The 24,977-nt window shown below is 41.8% G+C and overlaps 1 protein-coding gene across 1 annotated transcript in view; it reads left to right on the top strand.

Moving 5' to 3' along the window:
• Positions 1-24,977, top strand: part of LOC128599413 (thrombospondin type-1 domain-containing protein 7A) — a 67,237-nt gene that overhangs the window by 32,744 nt on the left and 9,516 nt on the right. The window contains exons 15-23 of the mRNA XM_053610950.1: positions 47-307; positions 9,154-9,332; positions 11,116-11,121; positions 11,338-11,471; positions 12,429-12,582; positions 15,102-15,243; positions 16,516-16,631; positions 19,093-19,210; positions 23,559-23,704. Of these exons, the coding sequence (XP_053466925.1) occupies positions 47-307; positions 9,154-9,332; positions 11,116-11,121; positions 11,338-11,471; positions 12,429-12,582; positions 15,102-15,243; positions 16,516-16,631; positions 19,093-19,210; positions 23,559-23,704 (1,256 nt within the window). The remainder of the gene's footprint in view (positions 1-46; positions 308-9,153; positions 9,333-11,115; positions 11,122-11,337; positions 11,472-12,428; positions 12,583-15,101; positions 15,244-16,515; positions 16,632-19,092; positions 19,211-23,558; positions 23,705-24,977) is intronic.

The following is a 24,977-nucleotide window of genomic DNA, read 5'->3' as shown; positions in this document are numbered from 1 at the left end:
GATTTGAAGAAATAAAATGACCTGCAGTGTCTCCATTGACTTCCAGGAAAGAGCAAAAAGAAGGACAAGTGCAAGAACAGTCAGACGTACCCGCTGAGCGAGACTCAGTACTGCCCCTGTGATAAGTACAACGCACAGCCCGTGGGTAACTGGTCCGACTGCGTACTGCCCGAGGGCTCCGTGGCCACTCCGGGGACTCGTGTGCAGGGAGACAGCCGGGAGTGTGGACAGGGCTACCGCTACCAGGCCATGGTGTGCTACGACCAGGACAACAGGCTGGTGGAGACATCACGCTGCAACAGTCACGGTAGGTTCATCCTCGAATCAGACTCACGTGTAACACCTGTAATGTTCCTGTGCACTCAAATCAAAATGTAAGAATGTATCTGGAATTAGATTTCCACCAAAAGTACTGAACATAACCTTTCAAGAAATGAAACGTTCAAGAAACGTGCTGCAAGAGTTTCTGTGTACGCCATCAAGCCTTTCGTTTGTCTTCCGCAGGTTTACGTTCGCCATTCTGGCACAAACCTGACGTGTGGGCGGGGCTTAAAAGCGATTTACTCTCGCTGGCTAGTGAGAGAAATCAAGAAATCGGTCGAGAAAACGCCAAGAATATATTTCTGGAAATTCTCGGTGAAAAGCGTGTCTACTTTGAAGATGCGAAAATACTAAATTATATTGATTTATTTAGTATTTTGTTTTATCACAACATAATTCCCATAGTTCCATTTGTGTTACTCCAGAGTTTTGATGACTCTACTATTATTATAAAATGGGGGGATAAAAGTAAAGAATGAGTGTGTCTAAACTTTTGACAGGTAGTGTATATATATATATATATATATATATATATATATATATATATATATATATATATATATATATATATATAGATAAGCAAAACTTCATACACTCATGACTCAGCTGGTCGTGAGTCTGTGAAGTTTTGCTTCAATTGGAAACTTGACCACTAAGTGAAATAAGAAAAAAGAAAAAGCCAAAAAATAAGAAAAAAAAACAACCCTTGTTAAGGCGTGAATCTGATTCATTCTCTTAGGAATCCGCCCTCTTCCGCATACATGAGTTCCCAGACACCTATGATTGGCTAGTGATTAACATTTTCTCTGTTTCCAAACTTCTTTCTCTCATCCCGGTCCATCCGGACCTCATAAATCCATGGCTTTCATGTTGGGAGCAGACGCTGGAGTCGGTCTGATTCAGTGTGACCTCTGACCTCTGTTAAACCCTCTTTTATTTGGAGCTTAGTGCATCTGCAGGACTCAGGCCAAACCTTCAAAGACTCTCAGACACAGCAGATGAACAGGACTGACCTCAGTGTTCAGCTGTGAGTGAGTGTGTGAGTGAGTGAGTGTGTGAGTGTGTGAGTGAGTGAGTGGCGCTCAAAACTGTTAGCTATTAGCCTATTCAAATCTCGGTGCTGAATAATATTCAGGTAAATGTAAACTAGGGTTCAGGATGATGGACAGCGATGATCAGGCACATGCCGGAAGTCACTGTATCAATCACACACATATTAAACCGCCCACGCTTATCAGCGGACTGACAGACGTTGGAGAATTAAAATATTAAACACACCAGACTACACACAAAGGTCTGAAGCGTCCGAATTGGCTGCCAAGAGCTGTTCTCATTTCTTCATTTATCAAAAGTTCATCCACATTTTATACTCGCCTTAATACATTATTTAAAAAGCTGCCCGAGAAACTCCGGAGTGGAATTTAAATGTAGCCGACATTCCCGTTTACACACCGATTATTTTTCAACTCTGATGTCATCAATTCCATTTAAACAGTCATTTCAGAGTCGACAGGAAGCGGCACTCCACGCTGAACTCTGTGCCGCTGATTTCGCTTCTCCTTCTTCTTCTTTATAACGCGCCACTGTTCAGTTCTCCATCCCGATTGGTCAGAAGGTGTCGATTCATTTTCTAGAACAGCAGCTCGGACAGTACTGCAGCTGCACGTCACAGGTTTGTGTATGTACTCGTGCTCATAATCCTCCTTTCCATCTCCAAATCGCTTCCCAGTTATTAACTGTCTGTCTTCTGCGCCTCCCTCGAGCACGGGGGCAGCACGAATCCTGCCTCGACGGGCCTCTGTTAGACCTTGTTGCAGTTCCTACCTTTGACCACTAGGTGTGATAACTCTATGGAGCTAGAAATAAACAGCATATCAGCGTACATCCATCAAATAACGACGTTTTTGCATTATTGGACACTCAAAAGAGCTAATTAGTATTTAAACTGTATCCAGTTGTGAATGAGGACTTTATGAAGATTAATATTTATTGATATATACGGTTCCTATATACTGTATATGACATTTTTTCACATTTATGGGAGGAGTCTCCAGTGTCAGCGCTTTGTACACTCAGCAAATATTATTTGTAGGGGTGCAAATAATTTTGAAACCAGGGTTTATGTTTTAAAATAGTCATTTTTTTTCAAAAGCGTCCCAATTCTCGCATAGTTTATGCTATTTGTCTCATTTCCATGAAGGGTGCTATTACTTCTGGGGTTTATTCTGAACATTAATGTGGGGAAGAGGTGGATTTGGGATTAGAGTCATGTGATGTGATGTGATATGATTTGGGACATGTGATGTTTTGTCAGTTTGCTCGCAGGAGAAACCGAACGGAGTGTGTATTAAAGACGCTCAGCCCCCGTGCGAGTGTTGATATTTTGTTAAAACTCGGCGTGGCGTGTTTTCACTCGGACTCTCTCTCATTTCGTTTACTCTCGCTGGGTTTAATTGAATTCGCCGTCAGTTTGTGCTGCAATCTTCCACCGTTTATTGCCGTGAGAATTGAAGTTCAGCGTTTTTCCCCCCCATCTTTCTCAGAGCTAAAACGGGCCGCGTTAATTAGATTCCCGTCACACCTCTCTCCTGCACACGGGGGCAAACACGTACAGAGTCAGACTGAGAGAGAGAGAGAGATGGAGAGAGAGAGAGAGAGGGATGGAGACAGAGAGAGAGATGGAGATGGAGAGAGAGCGAGAGAGAGAGAGATGGAGAGAGCGAGAGAGAGGGATGGAGACAGAGAGAGAGATGGAGATGGAGAGAGAGCGAGAGAGAGATGGAGAGAGAGAGAGAGAGAAAGAGATGGAGAGAGAGAGATGGAGAGAGAGAGAGAGAGATGGAGAGAGAGAGAGAGAGGGATGGAGACAGAGAGAGATGGAGATGGAGAGAGAGCGAGAGAGAGAGAGATGTAGAGAGAGAGAGATGTAGAGAGAGAGAGAGATGGAGAGAGAGAGAGAGATAGAGAGAGAGAGAGATGTAGAGAGAGAGAGAGAGAGACAGACAAAGAGAGGCTGTCACAGCTGCACAGCAGGTTTGGAACACAGTAATCGCTCTATCTTTTTCTCTCAGTAGCTCTGTTTGTCTCTCTCTCTTTCTGTCACTCTTCCTTTCTCTCTTATTTTCTCTCTGTTTCTGTCTCTCTTTCTTTTTCTCTAGCTATGTCTGTCTGTCTCGCTTTCTCTTTCTCTCTCTTTGTGTCTTTCTGTTTCTGTCTGTCTCTCTTTCTCTCTCTTTTTTTCTCTGTTTCTGTCTTTCTCTCTCCCTCCCTTTTCTCTCTTTGTGTCTCTCTGCTTCTGTCTGTCTCTCTCTTTGTCTCTCTCCCTTTCTCCCTTTTTTGTCTCCTTTCTCTCTCTATCTTTTTCTCTCAGTATCTCTGTCTATCTGTCTCTTTCTGTCACTCTTCCTTTCTCTCGCATTTTCTCTTTGTTTCTCTCTATGTATCTTTTTCTCTAGCTATCTTTGCCTGTCTGTCTGTCTCTCTTTCTCTCCCTTTGTGTCTCTATGTCTCTCTCTCTCTATCTATCTATCTTTTTCTCTCAGTATCCCTGTCTGTGTCTGTCTCTCTTTCTGTCGCTCTCCCTTTCTCCCTCTTTTTGTCTCTCTGTTTCTGTTACTCTCGCTCTCTCTATCTATCTGCCTATCTTTTCTCTCAGTGTCTCTATCTGTCTGTCTCTCTTTGTGTCTCTCTGTCTCTTTCTGTCTGTCTCTGTCTTTCTGCCTCTTTCAGTGTCTCTTTCTGTCTCTCTCTCTCTTTATATTTCTTTCTCTGTTTCTGTTTTTCCTCCTAACTAAATAACCCCTAACGACCCTGCTCTGTAGGTCAGACGTATTAGTAACTATAACGTAGATGAAATAAGTATTGGAACGCCACGCTGCGCACCAGCGAATGTTGTCACGTTGTTGTTTTTAATTACATTGTGATGACTATTTTTGATTGTTGTCAGTCTCGTCACATTCACTCTCTAACAAGACTCATTTTTCACCACCACTTTGTTCCTCCATGTTTGTTTGTCTCACTTTACCTCCAGCGCGTGACCCGATCGGCTCGGGAGGTAAAAGCGCTTCACACCACTGTGCGCTTGTTTTTGTTGGTAAAATAAAACAGCACCAGTGCCAGTGCTTTTTAAAAGCTTCCGAGTGTGAAAGCAGCTTTAACCCTGTTCCTACAGCGCTATCAGACTGTCTCACTCTCATTCCTGTCTCACTGCACTGCACGCTTTTATATACTAATAGCGTGTGCTGTCTGACACACTGCCCGAGGCTTTCCCGCTTTTTATCTCACTTCCTGCCAACATCATTAATCCATCAACTAACATCTTATCTCTTTGACATCTCATCTCCTCATCATCTCATCTCCCCATCATCTCATCTCCCCATCATCTCATCTCCTCATCATCTCATCTCCTCATCATCTCATCTCCCCATCATCTCATCTCCCCATCATCTCATCTCCAGATCATCTCATCTCCTCATCATCTCATCTCCCCATCATCTCATCTCCCCATCATCTCATCTCCAGATCATCTCATCTCCCCATCATCTCATCTCCTCATCATCTCATCTCCTCATCATCTCATCTCCCCATCATCTCATCTCCCCATCATCTCATCTCCAGATCATCTCATCTCCTCATCATCTCATCTCCCCATCATCTCATCTCCAGATCATCTCATCTCCTCATCATCTCATCTCCAGATCATCTCATCTCCTCATCATCTCATCTCCAGATCATCTCATCTCCCCATCATCTCATCTCCAGATCATCTCATCTCCTCATCATCTCATCTCCAGATCATCTCATCTCCCCATCATCTCATCTCCTCATCATCTCATCTCCTCATCATCTCATCTCCTCATCATATCATCTCCTCATCATATCATCTCCTCATCATCTCATCTCCCCATCATCTCATCTCCAGATCATCTCATCTCCTCATCATCTCATCTCCTCATCATCTCATCTCCTCATCATCTCATCTCCTCATCATATCATCTCCTCATCATCTCATCTCCCCATCATCTCATCTCCAGATCATCTCATCTCCTCATCATCTCATCTCCTCATCATCTCATCTCCCCATCATCTCATCTCCTCATCATCTCATCTCCCCATCATCTCATCTCCTCATCATCTCATCTCCCCATCATCTCATCTCCCCATCATCTCATCTCCTCATCATCTCATCTCCTCATCATATCATCTCCTCATCATCTCATCTCCCCATCATCTCATCTCCTCATCATCTCATCTCCCCATCATCTCATCTCCTCATCATCTCATCTCCCCATCATCTCATCTCCTCATCATCTCATCTCCTCATCATCTCATCTCCAGATCATCTCATCTCTGGATCATCTTTTCTTCTCATTATCTTATCTCCTGACCATTTCATTCCCTGATCATCTCATTTCCTGATCATCTTATCTCCTCATCATCTTATCTTCTGATCATCTCATCTCCTCATCATCTCATTACCTGACCATCTCATCTCCTGATCATCTCATCTCTTCAGTATCTCATCTCCTCATCATCTTATCTCATCTCTTCATCTTACCTCCTCATCATCTCATCTCTTCATCTTACCTCCTCATCATCTCATCCACTCATCATATCATCTCCCCATCCTCTCATCTCCTCGTCATCTCATCTCTTCATCATCTCATCTCCTGATCATCTTATCTCCTGATCTCATCTTTTGTGCACAGCGTGCTAATATCGGTGTTTGAAATGTTTGCTAGCTGAAGAGACACAGATCCTGATTCGCATTAAAAGTGTTTGAGGAAGTGTTTGACATTTGAAGACTTGAGGTTCTTCAGCTTGGATTCTGTAATCACATGCTTGTGTGCAGTTGCTTCTGGTAGGAGTTCGAGCGAGGATTCAGCTCTGACAGGAGAAGATATCTGCGAGGTTGACAGAATGAGGTCAATACAAGGCACCATGAGGTCATCCTACAACAGAAAGTGCAGCATGGTGCAGTGGAGATGTTTGTAAAGACCAGTGAACTCGTAGCCGCTTCTCTTTCTGTACAGGCCTGCAGGCGTATGGAGTGGTGCATTGTGGGTAGGGAAGTAAGAGCTCTGAGTGTTGTTTGCAGAAGAAACACAGCGAATGATCTAACACATGTAGACATGCTGAAGCACTGTAGAGGAGGAGGTCACATGACCTCAGGACCAGCTCCAGGACAGACTCCCAATCTTCCTCTGTCACCAGGCCACATGACCGGCTTAATCCTATTGGCCAAGATCAGCCACGCCCACTCCTCAGATCCCACTTATAATAAACGCTTGGAGTTTTTCTTTCTTTCTTTCTTTCTTTCTTTCTTTTATCACTTTTACATTTCTTTGTTTCTTTTTTCTTTATTTAGATTTATTTATTTCTTCCTTTCACTCTCTTTTCCACTTCTTGCATTAATTTTCTTCCCTTTTTTAATTTTTTAATTTTTTTACTCATATTATTTTGTCTTTCTTTCCTTCTTTCTTTCTTTTTTCTTTCTTATTTATTTATTTATTTTTCTTTCTTTTATTACTTTCTTTATATGTCTTTGTTTTTTTCTTTCTTTCTTTCTTTCTTGTTTAGATTTATTTATTTATTCCTTTCACTCTCTTTTCCACTTCTTGCATTAATTTTCTTCCCTTTTTTTGTATTTTTTTTATTTTTTACTCATATTATTTTGTCTTTCTTTCTTTCTTTCTTATTTATTTATTTATTTTTCTTTCTTTTATCACTTTCTTTATATGTCTTTGGTTTTTTTTCTTTCGTTCTTTCTTTCTTGTTTAGATTTATTTATTTATGTATTCCTTTTGCTCTCTTCTTCGCTTCTTTTCTCCTTTTTCTCTTTTTTTTACTCATGTGTTCTTGTCTTTCTTTTGTCTTTATTATTTATTTATTTATTTTGGGGGGTTTTTTTTTGTTTTTTTCTGTTTCTCTTCACTCTCCTTCACTTCTTTTCGTTTGTTTCTTTCTCAGCGTATTAGATATATTTTTTTTAAAAAGTTTCATTTTATCTCTACTTTCTTTCTTCCTTTCTCTTTCTTTCACTTCTTGCTTTAATTTTCTTTCCTTTTTCTTCATTTTTTTCCCTCGTATATTCTTGTATCTTTCTTTCTTTTATTTAGCACGTTTCATCACTTCTTCCTTTACTCGCATGTTCTGTTCTTTTTTTTTTTTTTTCCTTCTCCGACTTCATTTTCTCAATTTGAACGGTACTTCTGAGATCTTGAAGCTTCCTCTCCACTCCTCCATCACTCCCAGCTGTTCATCAGCTGTGTGTTTTCCTCAGGAAATGCAGTCTGTCCGGTTTCCCACCGCTCTACTCTCCATGCTGCTCTGAACGCAGTCACAGTGTTTGGTTTCTGCTGAAATTCTTGTCTGAACTCATAAGAGAAATCCAGAAGACATGTGCTTCCCGGTCATTACAGTGCGTCAGGATTCCTGTGCTCTCGACAATCCCACACACCTCCTCATTAACAGCCTGTACACAGTGTGTGTGTGTGTGTGTGTGTGTGTGTGTGTGTGTGTGTGAGAGCGAGAGAGAGAAAGAATTTTAACAGCAACGCTGGCAGTAGTGCAGCTGCAAATCTCAGGTTTATATTAATATTAATGCATTTGTTCTAATACGTTATTGTTTCTATTAACATCGAGAGCGAGAGAGATGAACAGGCTAGCGAGAGAACAACTGTTTATAGCTGCTGTAACATAAGTGAGAACAAGAACTAACTTGTTTTATGGACATTCCAAAACATTAATTGTAACTATAAATGGATAAAAACCTACACCATGTTGTTTAATAAATACACGATCGTAGTGTTTGCAAATTGCGCTAGTTATTAGAAGAATAAACCACTTCACATCCTGCTATTATTGGAAAATAATAACACTTCCACTTCATCACAGCATCCCATCATCGATTCAATTCAGTTTTATTCGTAGAGCGCTTTTAACAATGGACCTCTCAAAGCAGCTTTACAGAAACATATAAACACAGGATGGAGATTTTATGTGCGTGAATTTATCCCTATTGAGCGAGCCGGTGGTGACGGTGGTGAGGAAAAACTCCCTGAGATGATATGAGGAAGAAACCTCGAGAGGAACCGGACTCAGAAGGGAACCCGTCCTCATCTGGGTCACGACGGATAGTGTGAAAGTAAAAGAAAGTTCATTATGGGTTTTATATGAAGTCTGTCTGTTGAGCTAATCCACTGTTCACTAAAGGAGACCTGAGTGCAGACCTGCATGTTATAATCGCAGTCTTAAGGCCATCGCAGCAACCGTCGTCCCAGCAACCACAGCGAGAACGTCCATGTGGAATTGAGGTTCAAAACCATTTCCATGGTACTTCAAGCGACACCGTCCTCGGCGATCTCCAGGCCGTAGCCTCCAGTTGATGAGAGGTCCATCCAGAGGTAGGGCATCCAGATGGTTCGGGCAGGTCCGGAGAGCAGAAAGGGTCGGGATCACTGGCATCTCCATAAAATCATGTGAGGCTTGATAGAAATATTGATATTTTTTTCCCTGATTATTTTCCTATAAGAGCACAACACTGAGTGGTTTATTTCTTACATATCATTTGTTCAGCATAGTGCTGTATACTGAAAGGTCCAAAGGTCTGAGTCTAATCAACTCTGTGTAGCTCAGACAATCCCGAGGTCAGTCATCCAGCCATATCCATGTACTCCCGAATTCTGCTCTGTATCCTCTACTGACTCTGATATTCAGTCCTGCGCTGGAGAGAAGATAAAAAAAAAACCCCTTTCCAGAGGATGATGGATTTATAGATTTTCTGTCTTGTGCTGTGGATTTGACCGTCTGAACCTTTCTGTTCATATTCAGGGTACATCGAGGAGGCGTGCATCATCCCGTGCCCCTCAGACTGCAAACTCAGCGAGTGGTCCAACTGGTCCCGCTGTAGCAAGTCCTGTGGCAGTGGGGTCAAAGTTCGCTCCAAATGGCTTCGGGAGAAACCGTATAACGGTGGGAGACCCTGCCCCAAGCTCGACCACGTCAATCAGGTACTGCTGAGAATGTAAACATATAGAAATGGGAAGAATCTCACATGAGTTACAAACCACCTCTGAACACATGATGCTTACAGATAGTTTCACAATGCAATGTTTCCACCATTGGTTCTCAAACTGGTGTCTGGAGACCTCCAGGGGTCAGTGAGCATGTTCTCCCTGTGCTTCGGGGGCTTCCTCCGGGTACTCCAGTTTCCTCCCTAAGTCCAAAGACATGTAGGCTGATTGGTATTTCCAAAATTGTCCTTGGTGTGTGAATGTGTGTGAGCCCTGAGATGGATTTGCCCCCTGTCCAGGGTGTGCCCCGAGTACCCTGGGAAAAGCTCCAGGCTCTTCAGGCATGGATGGATGGATGGATGGCTGGCAGGCTGGATGGATGGCTGGTTGGATGGATGAATGGATGGCCGGCTGGCTGGATGGATGGTTGGATGGATGGATGGATGGATGGCTGGATGGCTGGCTGGATGGATGGCTGGATGGCTGGATGGATGGCTGGATGGATGGCTGGATGGATGGCTGGCTGGCTGGATGGATGACTGGATGGATGGCTGGATGGCTAGATGGCTGGCTGGATGGATGACTGGATGGATGGATGGATGGCTGGCTGGATGGATGGCTGGCTGGCTGGCTGGATGGATGGATGGATGGCTGGATGGATGACTGGATGGATGGCTGGATGGCTAGATGGCTGGCTGGATGGATGACTGGATGGATGGCTGGATGGATGGATGGATGGCTGGCTGGATGGATGGCTGGCTGGCTGGCTGGATGGATGGATGGATGGCTGGATGGATGGCTGGATGGATGGGTGGATGGATGGCTGGCTGGCTGGCTGGATGGATGGCTGGATGGATGGCTGGATGGCTAGATGGCTGGATGGCTGGATGGATGGATGGATGGCTGGATGGCTGGCTGGATGGCTGGCTGGATGGATGGCTGGATGGTTGGATGGATTAAAAAGTTTATTATTATTTTGGGTCCAGGTTTTTTATCTGCTACCAAGAAAAGTATTTGTTATTCATCCAAAACACAAATGCAGTTTTTACCCCAAACTCTTAAAGCATCATTCTTTAATAATAATAATAATAATAATAATAATAATAATAATAATAATAATAATCCATATAAAGTGTTTTTTTTTATTGAAAACAACATTATTTTATTGCTTTCAATTCAATTATTAAACAATTGTTGATTAAGTATGAAATGACTACAGTTCCATATCAGTTTTTTTGTTGTTTGTTTTTTTTTTTTACAAAAGATGAAATGAAACCCCTCGGTTATAGCCTCGTTGTAATTCCACATTCCTCATATTTGACAACCATCAAATCCACGAGAGCTGCATTTTTCCAGAAACGGTATTTTCTTTCTGGATGAGAAGTACGCAGTGAAAAATAACTCGTTTATAGTTTGGGAAACGAGTGAGGCTGGAAAGAATGTGAGAAACGTGTCAGCATTTTAATGCCATCTCTATTTTTACATGTTCCTGAAATACTTCTCATCAGACCTGAGGCTCCCCGAGGCGCTAAGATTTCGGGATGATTTAATTTGCTAAACGATACACTTTCTCTCTCTCTCTCTATTTCTGAGCAGATTACTGGAGCTGTGTTATTATTTGAGATATTTATTTTCTGTGTGAAGCCTCATGCTTCTTATTTGCTCTGATGATTATGCAGTACAATATTTTCTACATATTCTTTTGTCATATCATTCATTTTCTCATGTCTCCTTTGTTTCTCTCTCTCTGATTATCTCCCGATACGCTGCTCGAGCACAGGCACAGGTAAGTTTGAAAAAAATAATCCTTATTTTTGAAAAATTTGTCATTTCCTGCGCACTGAAGCGTGTGACTTTCTTGCTGGTAGAGAAAGCAGGCGTTTAAGTGCGCCGTCTTTCTGGACACAGAGACTCTAATTAGTTTTGAGTCCTTTTATTTGGCATGACACAACCGTCATGATGCTCGTGTGTGTGTGTGTGCGTGCGTGCGTGTGTTCTGCAGGTGTACGAGGTGGTGCCGTGCGTGAGCGACTGCTCTCAGTACGTGTGGGTGGCCGAGCCCTGGAGCGCGTGGAAAGTCAGCAACGTGGACCTGAAGGAGAACTGCGGTGACGGGGTGCAGACCAGGAAGGTCAGGTACGGCTCCTTTAATGCTCCTTTAGCCAAACTTGTTTCCCAGTCTTTTTTTTTTAAAGGTGCAATCTGTAAGTTTCTAAATCGAAGGGTTTCTAAACCTGGAACATTCCTATCATTTCCAAGACACTTTAGGAAAATGTGATAACTCACATGCAGCGGAATTTCCTAGTTTATTCATTTCAGGCTTGTGTTTGGATTTTTTTTTTTTTTCTGGCCCGTAAATAAGCACCGCCCCTCCCCCTCCTCCTTCAGTCAGAACAGACCTGCTCAGCTTCTGGCTCTTTTTTGTTTGAATGTGATTTGCCGGTCAAAAATAATGATCTTTAGTTATTTAGTTTCCTTTTAAATAATAAAAGGATCTAGATTTAGGATCTAGATTTTTCCCTGCTCATGATGATCACACAGAAATGAGCAGTCCGTGTTTCGGGTTTGTTCAACAGCACGAGAAGTCGTTTTTACCTGAAAAGATTTTGACTGTGTGAGGGGGGAAAACAGCCCTGTTATAATAACGCTTTGAACATAGCGCAATCGCGAGCTTAGCAATCAAAAGTTCGAACATGGAACGTAATAATGAAATATTATACTTGTTATTAATATCATATTAATATCATTATAAAAACAAATGTCAGTCTGTTCTTTGTCTATTTATTTGAAACTTGAAAAAAGCATTTTTTGTTGAATTTTTTGTGTGTGTGTGTAATTATATCTATTGCTACAATCCCCCATGGAGGGAAAATATAATGATTAAAAACGACTCTATTTGAATCTTAACATTCAGAAATATGTTTGCCTTCTGTGCCTGAAGTAATAATTCCAGCAAACACATGAGGTGCGTAATATTTGCAGATTGAGTTGATATAAAATAATTAAACAAGTCTCTGCTAATCATAAGACAGACTATTGATTATTATTATTATTATTATTATCATTTAATCCTAAAAGAAGTCCTTCGTACAGGTGCATGCTGAACACCGTCGATGGCCCCACTGACGTGGTGGAAGATTACCTGTGTGACCCGGAGGAGATTCCCGCAGGTACACGTGAGAGCAGGCTGCCGTGTCCGGATCAATGCGTGCTGTCCGAGTGGAGCTCCTGGACCAACTGCCAGCTGGTGAGAGAGGAGACACCTCCGATCTCCGTCTGTAACGCTTCTACTGTTGCTGTTCACACAGGGATGAGTACAGATACCACACCTTTTTTTTTGCTGAAAGGGAAGGGGGGGGGCAAAACTTTTGAAATGTATCTAGATTTCTACTTAGTGTGTAATTAGTCCCTTCTTTTGTAGCTCATGGTTTGGTGTAATAATGAGGAGAATGGGGTGAGGCTGTGTGGAGGGAGTCAGTAAGTACTGTATGCAGGAACGGATAAAAGTGTTATATTTTGGTTTTGGGTTCTCCTGCCTCCTTCTCTTTCCACACACTCGCACGTTTTCACTGCAGCTTCATGCAGGAGCCGCTTGGTTTTGCTTCTTGTACACGTGCTGAGCGTTTTGGGGGGATTTGGGGGTTTTTTTGGCTGCTGAATTAAAGTGAATTTATTCGAATTCATTAAAGTTAGTTACACTTCTCGTTAACGCTCGCTCGGTTGATTAGTCGACCGGTCCGGTGTTTAATCAGCCGGTTTTATTCGTCCTGTTCCTGCTTTCTTCCTACTTTGTCTTTCTGGCTGCGTTTACGCCTCTCTGTATTTCTAACCTTCACTCTCGAGTCTAGTGATTTAAAATGGCTTTAAAACTGTACACATGCCATCTGTCTGTCTGTCTGTCTGTCTGTCTGTCTGCATACAGTACCAACCTGTGTCTGTTAAACTGTCTGTCTGTCTGTCTGTCTGTCTGTCTGTCTGCATACAGTACCAACCTGTGTCTGCTAAACTGTCTGTCTGTCTGTCTGTCTGTCTGTCTGTCTGTCTGCATACAGTACCAACCTGTGTCTGTTAAACTGTCTATCTGTCTGTCTGTCTGTCTGTCTGTCTGCATACAGTACCACCCTGTGTCTGTTAAACTGTGTCTATCTGTCTGTCTGTCTGTTAAACTGTCTGTCTGTCTGTCTGCATACAGTACCAACCTGTGTCTGTTAAACTGTCTATCTGTCTGTCTGTCTGTTAAACTGTCTGTCTGTCTGTCTGTCTGCATACAGTACCACCCTGTGTCTGTTAAACTGTCTGTCTGTCTGTCTGTCTGCATACAGTACCAACCTGTGTCTGTTAAACTGTGTCTATCTGTCTGTCTGTCTGTTAAACTGTCTATCTGTCTGTCTGTCTGCATACAGTACCAACCTGTGTCTGTTAAACTGTGTCTATCTGTCTGTCTGTCTGTTAAACTGTCTGTCTGTCTGCCTGTCTGTCTGCATACAGTACCAACCTGTGTCTGTTAAACTGTGTCTATCTGTCTGTCTTTCTGTCTGTCTATCTGTCTCTTTCTGTCTGCCTCTCCATATATTTGTGTCTGTCTCCATCACCCTGTCTATCTGTCCATCTGTTTGTCTGTCTATCCACTCATCCCTTCACACCCCCCACACGTTCTCGTTCTGCCTACCTGCCTGCTTACCTGTCTGTCTTTATTTATCTATTTCTCCACCCATCCCTTCATCCTACCCACCCATTCACCTGTCTGTCTATCCGTCCTTAGCTAAGAACTCGAGTAACTCTAGATCCCCTGTTCTTCTTTGATTCGTTTTTTCAGCAGCAGCAGCAGCAGTGAAGTGTTAGTAAACTTCGAGCGAGTCCAAATCAGGTCTTTTAATCTTCTCTCCTTTCTTATCTTATAATCGCTCCACAGTGAACTTCTCGGGGTGAATAAAAAAAAAAAAAATTTTAAACTCCTTACAGCTCATTAAAAGTGTCTGAATCAAACACCAATTAATCTTTTCTCACGATTTACCAAATCACAGCGCAGAAGAAGCGAAACTCGTTTACAGGAAAAAAAACAACGACTGTGTGACTAAAGAGAATTCGTCAGTTACATTCATGTGTTTATGCAAATGAAGCTGTGTAGATGTAAACGGCTAATTGGTGGTTTTCGGGTCGTCGCTAATTTCGAGCTCGGCGTTCACACTTTTTGCCTCGGGATCGTTCGGACTGCGGTCTCCTTTTTCTTCCTCTCCTGCACCTTCTTTTTCCCTGCCGGCTCTGACGAGTCGTTAATCACACGCTATTCAGTTTGACGGCCCGTCATCACAGCTTCCGAGTGTGGAGTCATGCCCCACATGTGTTATTCATGACACCGGGGCAGTGATCCCAGCATTCTCTCGTTTTAAATCAAAAAAAAAAGCAAACACTCTCTCTCATGCTGCTGTGTGGTTTCTCTCTCTCTCTCTCTCTCTCTTTTTTTCAGTCTCTCAGTGTTCTAGGTTATGATGTCAGGGGGATCTCATTATTTTCAGCACTCTGAAAGACTCCGGTGATGATTGTCATCCACTGAGGGCTGGAAAAATCTCTTCTTCTTCTTCTTCTTCTTCTTTTTTATTTATTTTTTTGATGAACTTACTCCAACATTGAACAGAACCGGGCTGTGTTTAGGCGTTCCTTATGAGTGGCCATCTGCTGTGCTGTGTATACGCGTGTCTTTGGGCTTAATAATGAACTCTAGTTATGTTGTGTGTGTGTGTGTGTGTGTGTGTGTGTGTGTTAAAGCCTTGTAGCGACCAAGGGGATCGACAGAGAACAGCTTACGCACTTCGCATGCCCAAAGAAGGGGAGGAGTGCCCCAAAAGCATGGAGGCGGAGCCGTGCGTGTTCAACAGGAACTGCTTCCATTACAGCTACAACATCACAGGTCACTGAAATCCTGGATTCTGATTGGTCAGAAGCTGTTGATTCATTTTCCAGAACAGCGGTGCAGCTCCAAATCACAGCTTTCTATTTAATTGGCTCGTTCTAATTCTACATTAGCGTTTCTATGGGAACAGTCCGTTCAGGGGGACTTGCATGGCGAACATCACAAGCCTAATAATAGAAAACGGTGGTGTTATTTCACAAAGAAAGACGAATAATTGTAGAAACAGTGACAGTGTCTTGATCTTCGGAGGACGCCGCTAAAGAGCAACACGTCAGTGCTTTTGGTCTTTCGTCCCCGGGGTCACAAAGCCATTTCGGCCCACGCTTTACGAGCGTTATGCCTGAAATCAGTGCTAGGAAAGCTTTTTAGCGCTCTCTATCTGGCCTTTCTTTTCTGTTTCTTGCCTGTCTTTTGTCGACTCCGTACAGATATACAGATCAACACGCTCAACGCATCACATTCTATTCCGCTCAAAATGACCACTTTCTTTTTCACTTTTTTTTTAAATTAAAAATGTCATTAAAAATTCATTTTACATTCACTTTTTTTATATAAATGTTTGATTTGTCTTTTTTTAATTCACGTTAAAACCTATTCGTTTATGCTTATGTTATGTTTTGTTACGTTATTCGCGCTATTGTGGGGAGATCCTGATGACGCCACGTCTATGGCCGGGAGTCTAGAGAACAAAATTGGCCGTGGGAGGGGCATACTCTGACCTCCTGTCAATCACAGTGACAGTAGCCAGTCGTGGGTTATCTATGAGCTCAAGTATGCGGAAGAGGGCGGATAGCGCTTTCCTCTGAGTGCGTTACACTGCCCTGTGACGCAGCATGAGCAGTAGTTAGAACAGATGCAGTCGGTTGGGTTCACGTGTCTTTGAAGAAGCACGTGTTAGCCTTTTCCCTCCCCGACTGGGAGCTGTCATGTGATAGGAGAGAGAAGACTGGTGGGTGACCAAAAATTCCTAGAGACCGGAAGGGCTTTTTGTATACGTATGTTCATATTGCTAATAATTAGCATACATATTATATATTATGCTTAGAGTATGCTAATGATGATTTGTTCAGCTGTAAAATCACAAAACATGACATGCGGATCAGAAATCCGTCGCTTTCCTGTTGATAAAATGAACAAAAAAAAGAGTCTCTATAAATGTCTGTGTTTAGGTTAGATCTTACGTACTGTAGGAGTCATGCAGGCTTATTAACACTGTCGTTGTCGATAACATTTTTAGTGTGTGTGTGTGTGTGTGTGTGTAACACTCAGACTGGAGCACGTGTCAGTTAAGTGCCAGCGCTGTGTGTGGACGAGGGCTGAAGACCCGCATGGTGGACTGTGTGAGAAGTGACGGCAAGTCAGTGGACCTCAGGTTCTGCCAGGAGGTTTGTTCAGTGTATCAGTATACACATTAATTACACATGTACCAAGGGGTTATTACAGCATTATTACCGCACACCACAGCTCATAGCTCAAACGTTGATCAATGACTTGCTTGAGTTTCGTCGAGGACGCAAACTTTGTTAAACTCACACGTGGTAACATTTTCTATAAAGGCCATATGTACATGCGATATGATCTATGAATAGGTTCATTATATGTAATAATGTGTTCATAAGGCATTATACACAATGTTGTAATTATTTATAATAAAAAAGGCACTTATAGCAATTACATGATTACGGTTTATTGCGATTTCTTAGCAAATAAAACCGTTTATAGCTTCATAAATTGTTAAGAAAATTCATTATGAGTTATGTCTATAACACTACGTAGAGTCTTCTTAGTGCATCATGTTTAGTCGCAGACAGACCGAGAAGTTCTTTTGGAAGTTTAGCAGTTTCTGATTTCTCTGATTTTTACCATTCTTTGGCATACTTATACAAAGCTGTGTTATGAACACTGCTCATAATGTAAACAATTTATAACGCATCAGAAAGCTAGCTATACGGTAACACATACATTACTATATGGTGTTAGCTACCACTTTTTAGCCGAGTCGGTTTCTGGGCAACCAAAAACATTGGACTGGGCAGCATACGGGATGTTTTACTTGCTAATACATTTAGCAAGTAAGATTTGTCCAGCACTGGACAGTTTACATACTGTACACGCTACAAGTCTAAAAAGGACAACAGAGGTCCTAAATCTCCCACAATGCACTTTTTGCAACAGGACACTAAACCCTGACACCTTTGTACTAAATGTACATAAGACGTAGCCTTGAGAGAGCCACTCCAGTGATTAGCATTAGTACCCCAGTGTAGTGTTGTTGTTGTTGTTGTTGTTGTTGTTGATTCAAGATGGAACAAAAACTGTTCTTGGATTTAGTTTTTCAGACCCCACTGGGTTAAAGTGGTCTAAGATCATTCCAAGTCACTGTAATTGGACCCTGTGAGTTTTGTTTGAATGTTTTTTATGCCTTTTATTTATGAAAAGTCATCATAGTCTATAACCATGTTTATAAAGCATTTATAAATTCTTAATAGAATTCATTATATGTGGCGTTTATGACACTTGTAATCATCAATACCAAAGTGCATGTAATCAACGTTTTGTCGTATATTATGCAGTTTTGTACTCTGTTGTAAAGGTTTGTAGTCTGTCGAAAGTTTTAAAGGTTTATAGTATGTTGTAAAGTTGTAACATTTTGCCGTATGTTGTAAATTTGTAAAGTTTTGTAGTATATTATACAGTTCTGTACTGTGTTGTAAAGGTTTGTAGTCTGTTGAAAGTTATAAAGGTTTATAGTATGGTGTAAAGTTGTAACATTTTGCTGTATGTTGTAAATTTGTAAAGTTTTGTAGTATATTATACAATTCTGTAGTGTGTCGTAAAGGTTTGTAGTCTGTCGAAAGTTTTAAAGGTTTATAGTATGGTGTAAAGTTGTAACATTTCGCCGTATGTTGTAAATTTGTAAAGTTTTGTAGTTTATTATACAATTCTGTACTCTGTCGTAAAGGTTTGTAGTCTGTCGAAAGTTATAAAGGTTTATAGTATGTTGTAAATTTGTAAAGTTTCGTACTATAGGATACAATTTTGTACTGTGTTATAAAGTTTTATAGTATACTGAACGTTGTAAAGTTTTACAGTATGTTATAAAGCTGTAACAGTTTGTAGTATGTTGTAAAGCTTTATACTGCAGAACCGTACAACTCTACAAAATACCATAAAAACATTACGGCATCCTACAGAACGACATATTACAAAACAACGGTATACTGTGGAATTTTGGAGTGTGTTGTGAAGTTGTTAAGCTTTGTGGTATGCTGTAAAGTTGTAAAGTTTTATAGTATGTTCTAAGCGTTATAGTATGTTGTAAAGTTTAGTGGTAGGATTGCATGATACGCACTCTGGCATAATGAATTATTAAAATATTATCTTAAATTATTTTAAAGATTTCATCTATTAAAGAAACAAAACTGTAGTATATTGTGACGTTTTGTAATATGTTGTAAAGTTGTAAAATTTTTGTATTATGGTGTAAAGTTGTTTAGTAGTAGGATTTCATGTTGATCGCTCTGGTGTAATTCGCTATTAAGGAACTCCATTACTTTAAATAGTTTTAATCTGTCATACTGTGCAAAGGTCTTGGTGATATGTTATAAACATACTTATACTCATACTTATAATGCGACATGGTAACACTCCAGGAAGGTAAAAAAAAGGCATGTTCGTAAAAGCATTTTCATAAAAAATTATAACATTGTGTATGGTGCTTTATGAATGAATGATAATATGATATTCAGAGTTCTTTACAAATATGACCTTCATAAGAAGTATCTGCTCTTTACAAAGCGAGTGTGAGTACTGATGCTGTGTTCTCTGTGTGTGTCTGTACGTTAGCTGGGTTTGGAGAGGACGTGGCAGATGAATGCATCCTGTATGGTAGAGTGCCCAGTAAACTGCCAGCTCTCAGAGTGGTCAGCGTGGACAGAGTGCTCTCAGACCTGTGGCCTGGAGGGTGAGGGCAAAAAATAATGACACCTTCATATACTCCATAAATCTGAGATACTGATTATATCGTTATTCGTTTAATATGACGGCAAAAGAGACAAACGGTGGTTGAACTGCATGTCATATAATGGATCGAATAAAATAATAAGGATTGTGCAAAAGTCTGGGACATCTACAAATTTGACATGTTAGACTTTACGGTTCATTGACTGAAGGTGGAGGTGCCAATAATTTTGAAAGCACTGTTTGAAAACACAAAGCTCAAATCAATTGTTGAAACGTTTCGTCATCCTTCCATCCACTTTTGCAACCTTCCATCTACCCAACTCAGACATACACACACACACACACACACACACACAGGCACACACCACCCATCCAGTCCTCCACCCACAGACCCTCCATCCATCCAGACAGCTCCCTAACAACACATCCATCCAGCTTTTCATTCATTTTTGTATCCATCCATCCACCCATCCACTTTTTCAACCTCCCATCCACCCAACTCAATCATTAGCCCACTTCACCCATCCATCTATTCATTCATCTATCCGTCCATCCATCCATCCATCCATCCATCTGTCCATTTACCAACCCATCCATCCACCCATATAATCAGTAACCCATCCCTTTAACTAACCCTTCCACCCATTCATCCATCTGTTCATCCATCCAACCATCCACCCTTTTTTGTGTCCATCCCTTCATCCATCCTTCCATCCAACATGGAAGTTTCTGTATAAATACTGAAAGATGGGTAGATGATAGTAGAGCTTGTCTGACACCAACCAATCAAGAGGTGGATGAATAGATAGATAGATAGATATACAGACAGACAGGCAGACAGATAGATAGATAGTCAAATGAACAGATAGATAGATAGATAGATAGATAGATAGATACTCTGTTTGTTGATCATTTTCCAATAACAGCATGATGCTGAGTGTTTTTTTTTTTCATTTACATATCGGATGGCATTTTTTTTTTATAACTTAATAAAAGAGTAATGGATCTCTTCAAGCTTTCATCCATGGATAGCAGCGAACTTAACTCCACCCACACCTCGACCGTGGCATTTTTACATCTCAAATTCAGTTTTTTCTGAGTAAGGGTGATGGGACAAAGCTGTCCGTCCATCTACGTGATCATATTGCTAATTGAAAGGACATGAGGGCTGTACAGAGAGCAGGGGATGAGTGTGTGTGTGTGTGTGTGTGTGTCTGTGTGTGTTTAAGGAGTGTGTTAATCCTGTGTGGCCAAAGCAGCAGGAAGCAGGATGAATTTAAATGCAGGCAGACAGAGGCGGAGAGTGACAGCTCGCAGCGAGTCTGGAAGACACAAGAACAGATAAAGAGACCGAGTCAGACAGAGAATGTGGCGGAATCTATTGTGCAGCGTGCAGACGCTACATTATCTCTCTCCGCCTGCTCTGTGATGGAGGCTGGAGAAATGTGTTTGTCCAAAAAAAAAAAAACCTCCATTACAATATTCTGTTTTTATTTCTTTATTTGATAAGCTAATTCAGTTCTGCCGAATTACTGTACAAGTCTCAAACCCGATCGTTCTTGTTCTTATCGACTGAAAAACTATTTGGGAAAAAAAATAAATAAATAATTGAAGCAAGTGTGAGTGAACAGGATGTTCAGATAGATTTTAATTCCATTAGAACTACTTCAAAGCTCAATTGAATTAGTCTCGGTTTTAAATAATGCATACCTGAATAATGAGTATAAATGGGATTAAATTTGTATATGAATTATTGATAGGTAATTAAATAAAAACTGTTCTTACTAAAGGACTCTAAGGTCTTTCAGACTCCACTGTACAGTACAGTAGTGTGTGAGGTCATCGGGTCTACCAAAAACACAAGGCAACAACAGTGTTTAACATCCAAGCTTCTACCCGTTCATCCGTCCATTCATACATCCAAAAATCCATCAGTCCATCCATATAACATCACGGAGGTTTAACATCCATCCGTCCATCTTTGCAACCTTCTATCCATCCCAATTCATTCACCTACATGCTCACTCATCCAACCAGCCTTCCATTCACCTATCCATTCACCCATCCATTCACCCATCCATTCACCCATCCCTTCACCCATCCATTCACCCATCCCTTCATCCATCCATTCACCCAACTATCCACCCATCCATTCACCCAACTATCCACCCATCCATTCACCCATCCATTCACCCATCCCTTCACCCATCCATTCACCCATCCCTTCATCCATCCATTCACCCAACTATCCACCCATCCATTCACCCATCCCTTCACCCATCCATTCACCCAACTATCCACCCATCCATTCACCCATCCCTTCACCCATCCATTCACCCAACTATCCACCCATCCATTCACCCATCCATTCACCCAACTATCCACCCATCCCTTCACCCATCCATTCACCCAACTATCCACCCATCCCTTCACCCATCCCTTCACCCATCCATTCACCCATCCCTTCACCCATCCATTCACCCATCCCTTCACCCAACTATCCACCCATCCCTTCACCCATCCATTCACATATCCCTTCACCCATCCATTCACGTATCCCTTCACCCATCCATTCACCCATCCCTTCACCCATCAATTCACCCATCCCTTCACCCATCCATTCACCCGACTATCCACCCATCCATTCACCCATCCCTTCACCCATCCATTCACCCATCCCTTCACCCATCCATTCACCTATCCCTTCACCCATCCATTCACCCATCCATTCACCCATCCCTTCACCCATCCATTCACCCAACTATCCACCCATCCATTCACCCAACTATCCACCCATCCATTCACCCAACTATCCACCCATCCATTCACCTATCCAGCCAACCAACTATCCATTCATCTATCATCCATCCATCCATCCAGCCAGCCAGCCAGCCAGCCTTCAAACCACCCTTTAACCCATCTCTCCATCCATCCATTCACCTATCCATTCACTTTTTCATCCCAACTCATTCACTCACACACCCATCCATCCATCAATCCAACCATCCACTCATCGCTCTATCCATCCATTTGTCCAAACATCCATCCATCATTCCACCCACATACCCACTAATCCCTCCCTCCCTTCACCCCTTCATTCTTTCATTCATCCCTTCACTCTTCCTTTTTCCGAACTCGTGCAACCATCCATTCATCCATCCATCTAACCACCCATTCAAACATCCATGCTCCCTATCATCATCCCTCCATCTACCTCTCATCCATACACATACCTACTAACCTGTCCATCCATCCGTCCATCCACCCACACACTTACCCGTCCACCCATCCTGTCATCCACATCTTTATCCTTCCTTTCATTCAATTCACCCCTTCACAAACATCCATCCAGCCATCCAACCTTCCACACACACATGCATCTTTCCATCCATCCTTCCATCCACCCATACAACATGGATAAATGTTACCAGATAAATAGATTTGTGATATTCAGAGCAGATTCGGAGCTGCAGTGTGGAATGAAGTTGCCGCTGCAGGTTCCTCGTCTGTGCCCAGAGGGATTCAGTATTTTTTTTCTCCACTTCCTGTTTTACATTCCTACCAGAATACAGTTTAGACAAAGCAATACAGACCACGGTGTGGATCAGAACTCCTGTGTTCATATATCGGTCCACCTGTCCAGCGTAACGCATCATAAACACGATGAAGTCACACAGATGGAAAATAAACGGTGTACTTTTCCTTCATCTCTTTCTTACGTCCTTTAATTATGTATGGAGCTGACACGTTTTTAGCTGTAAGACACACCATCTCATCATGCAGCTGGTTTCTGAGGTCCCTGTTCCCCATCTCTCTCTCTCTCTCTCTCTCTCTCTCTCTCTCTCTCTCTTTCACACACACACACACACACACACACACCTCCTAAAACTGAATCCTGATGTGGTGAGGGTATAAAAATAGAGAGTGTGTTTCTCTCAGGTGTTTCAGGCTTCTTTTAATCTTCACTCTTTTCAGAACTTTCTCTTATAAATTTCAATATTGTGCCCTGCATTGTATAAAAAAAAATATATAGATGGTAATATTCGACAGATTAGAGAGTGGAGCTCGGTATTTCAATTTTACATTTAAGAGAAACTTGAAAGTAGTACTTGATTAAAAATATGCTCTTCATTCTTAAGATCTCTTACAGGATTACCCAATACACCTAAAGTACTATTCTTTGGGGATTAGTGTTTTGGATATCGAATGCTGCCTGTAGTACTTATGATTGATTTTCACGAGATAAGTGATATCAGTCACACCCGTGGGCGTGTCTTCTGTCTTCCGGCAAATCCAAAGCGTAATCTGTGCGTGTGTGTGTGTGTGTGTGTGTGTGTGTAATGTTCCAGGGAGAATGTTGCGCAGGAGGACAGTGGTCCAGGCATCTCAGGGTGATGGAAGGCCATGTCCCTCTCTGATGGAGCAGTGGAAGCCGTGTCCTGTTCGACCGTGTTATCACTGGCACTACAGCGCCTGGTCCGAGTGCCGTGTCGAGGTAGACACACACACACACACACTCACACACACACTCACTCATTCACACATTCTCACATACAGTCACATACTCAAAAATGCACTCAGACTTTTCAGTGCATTTCAGGATCTGACAGCTATGCACTATTTGTGGGCGGAGTTTGAGCAAAGGAGGCGTGTCTTATTTTCTAATGCGATATTAAAAACCCGGACAAGCATATTTCGGGATTTAATTCTACACAAAACGATATGAAAAAGCAGTTTTAAATATATGTACAGTGCACGATTGCTTAAGTATTCGTCCCCTTGGTCGATTCTCTGACTAATCCCCTCTTTTCATTTGAGTGGATGATGTCCTCCGTGTGCCTGTGTAATTTTTTTGGACATTTTTAAATCACAGGATCTAATGTCGCTCTGCAGGATGTTTAAAGTTTGTGATATTTTTAATAACCGAATCCTGACGGATATTTATTCCAGAACTTTCTCCCAGATTTGTGTTGATAGCTTGTTGGTCTTCGTGGAGATGTTTGTTCTGGAATGTTCTCTACCAGGAGCAAATGTATTTATATTGAGATCACGTGACACTTTAATTACACACAGCTTGACTCCATTCAACTAATTATGCCACTTCTGATGGCTAATTTCGGAGTTTCACACCAACAGGAGTTAGCTGTTTGTAAGTTATTTTGCAAATGGTCTATTTTGTGCAGATTCATGACATATAATCCTAATTAAGTCCGTTTCAGTAACACTCCAAAGTGGGGGGGGGGGGTTAAAATTTAAAAATTAATTATGCAACACCCTGTAAATATAAGGTTACAATATAATTAATCTGCAAAGCTTAAAATGTTTCTTTGCTCTGGTTATTTAATACAACTCTGTATATTTGTAACCAAATTTCTGTTTGTCTCTCTCTCTCTCTCATTCTCTGTCTGTCTCTCTCTCTCTCTCTCTCTCTCTCTCTCTCTCTCACACTCTGTCTGTCTCTCACTCTCTCTCTCTCTCTCTCTCTCATTCTCTGTCTGTCTGTCTCTCTCTCACACTCTGTCTGTCTCTCACTCTCTCTCTCTCTCTCTCATTCTCTGTCTGTCTCTCTCTCTCTCTCTCTCTCTCTCTCTCTCTCACACTCTGTCTGTCTCTCACTCTCTCTCTCTCTCTCTCTCTCATTCTCTGTCTGTCTGTCTCTCTCTCACACTCTGTCTGTCTCTCACTCTCTCTCTCTCTCTCTCTCTCATTCTCTGTCTGTCTGTCTCTCTCTCACACTCTGTCTGTCTCTCACTCTCTCTCTCTCTCTC

The sequence above is a fragment of the Ictalurus furcatus genome, chromosome 23, assembly GCF_023375685.1.
Source record: "Ictalurus furcatus strain D&B chromosome 23, Billie_1.0, whole genome shotgun sequence".
In the NCBI taxonomy this organism is placed as follows: Eukaryota; Metazoa; Chordata; class Actinopteri; order Siluriformes; family Ictaluridae; genus Ictalurus; species Ictalurus furcatus.
This window is presented reverse-complemented; position numbering and strand designations above follow the sequence as displayed.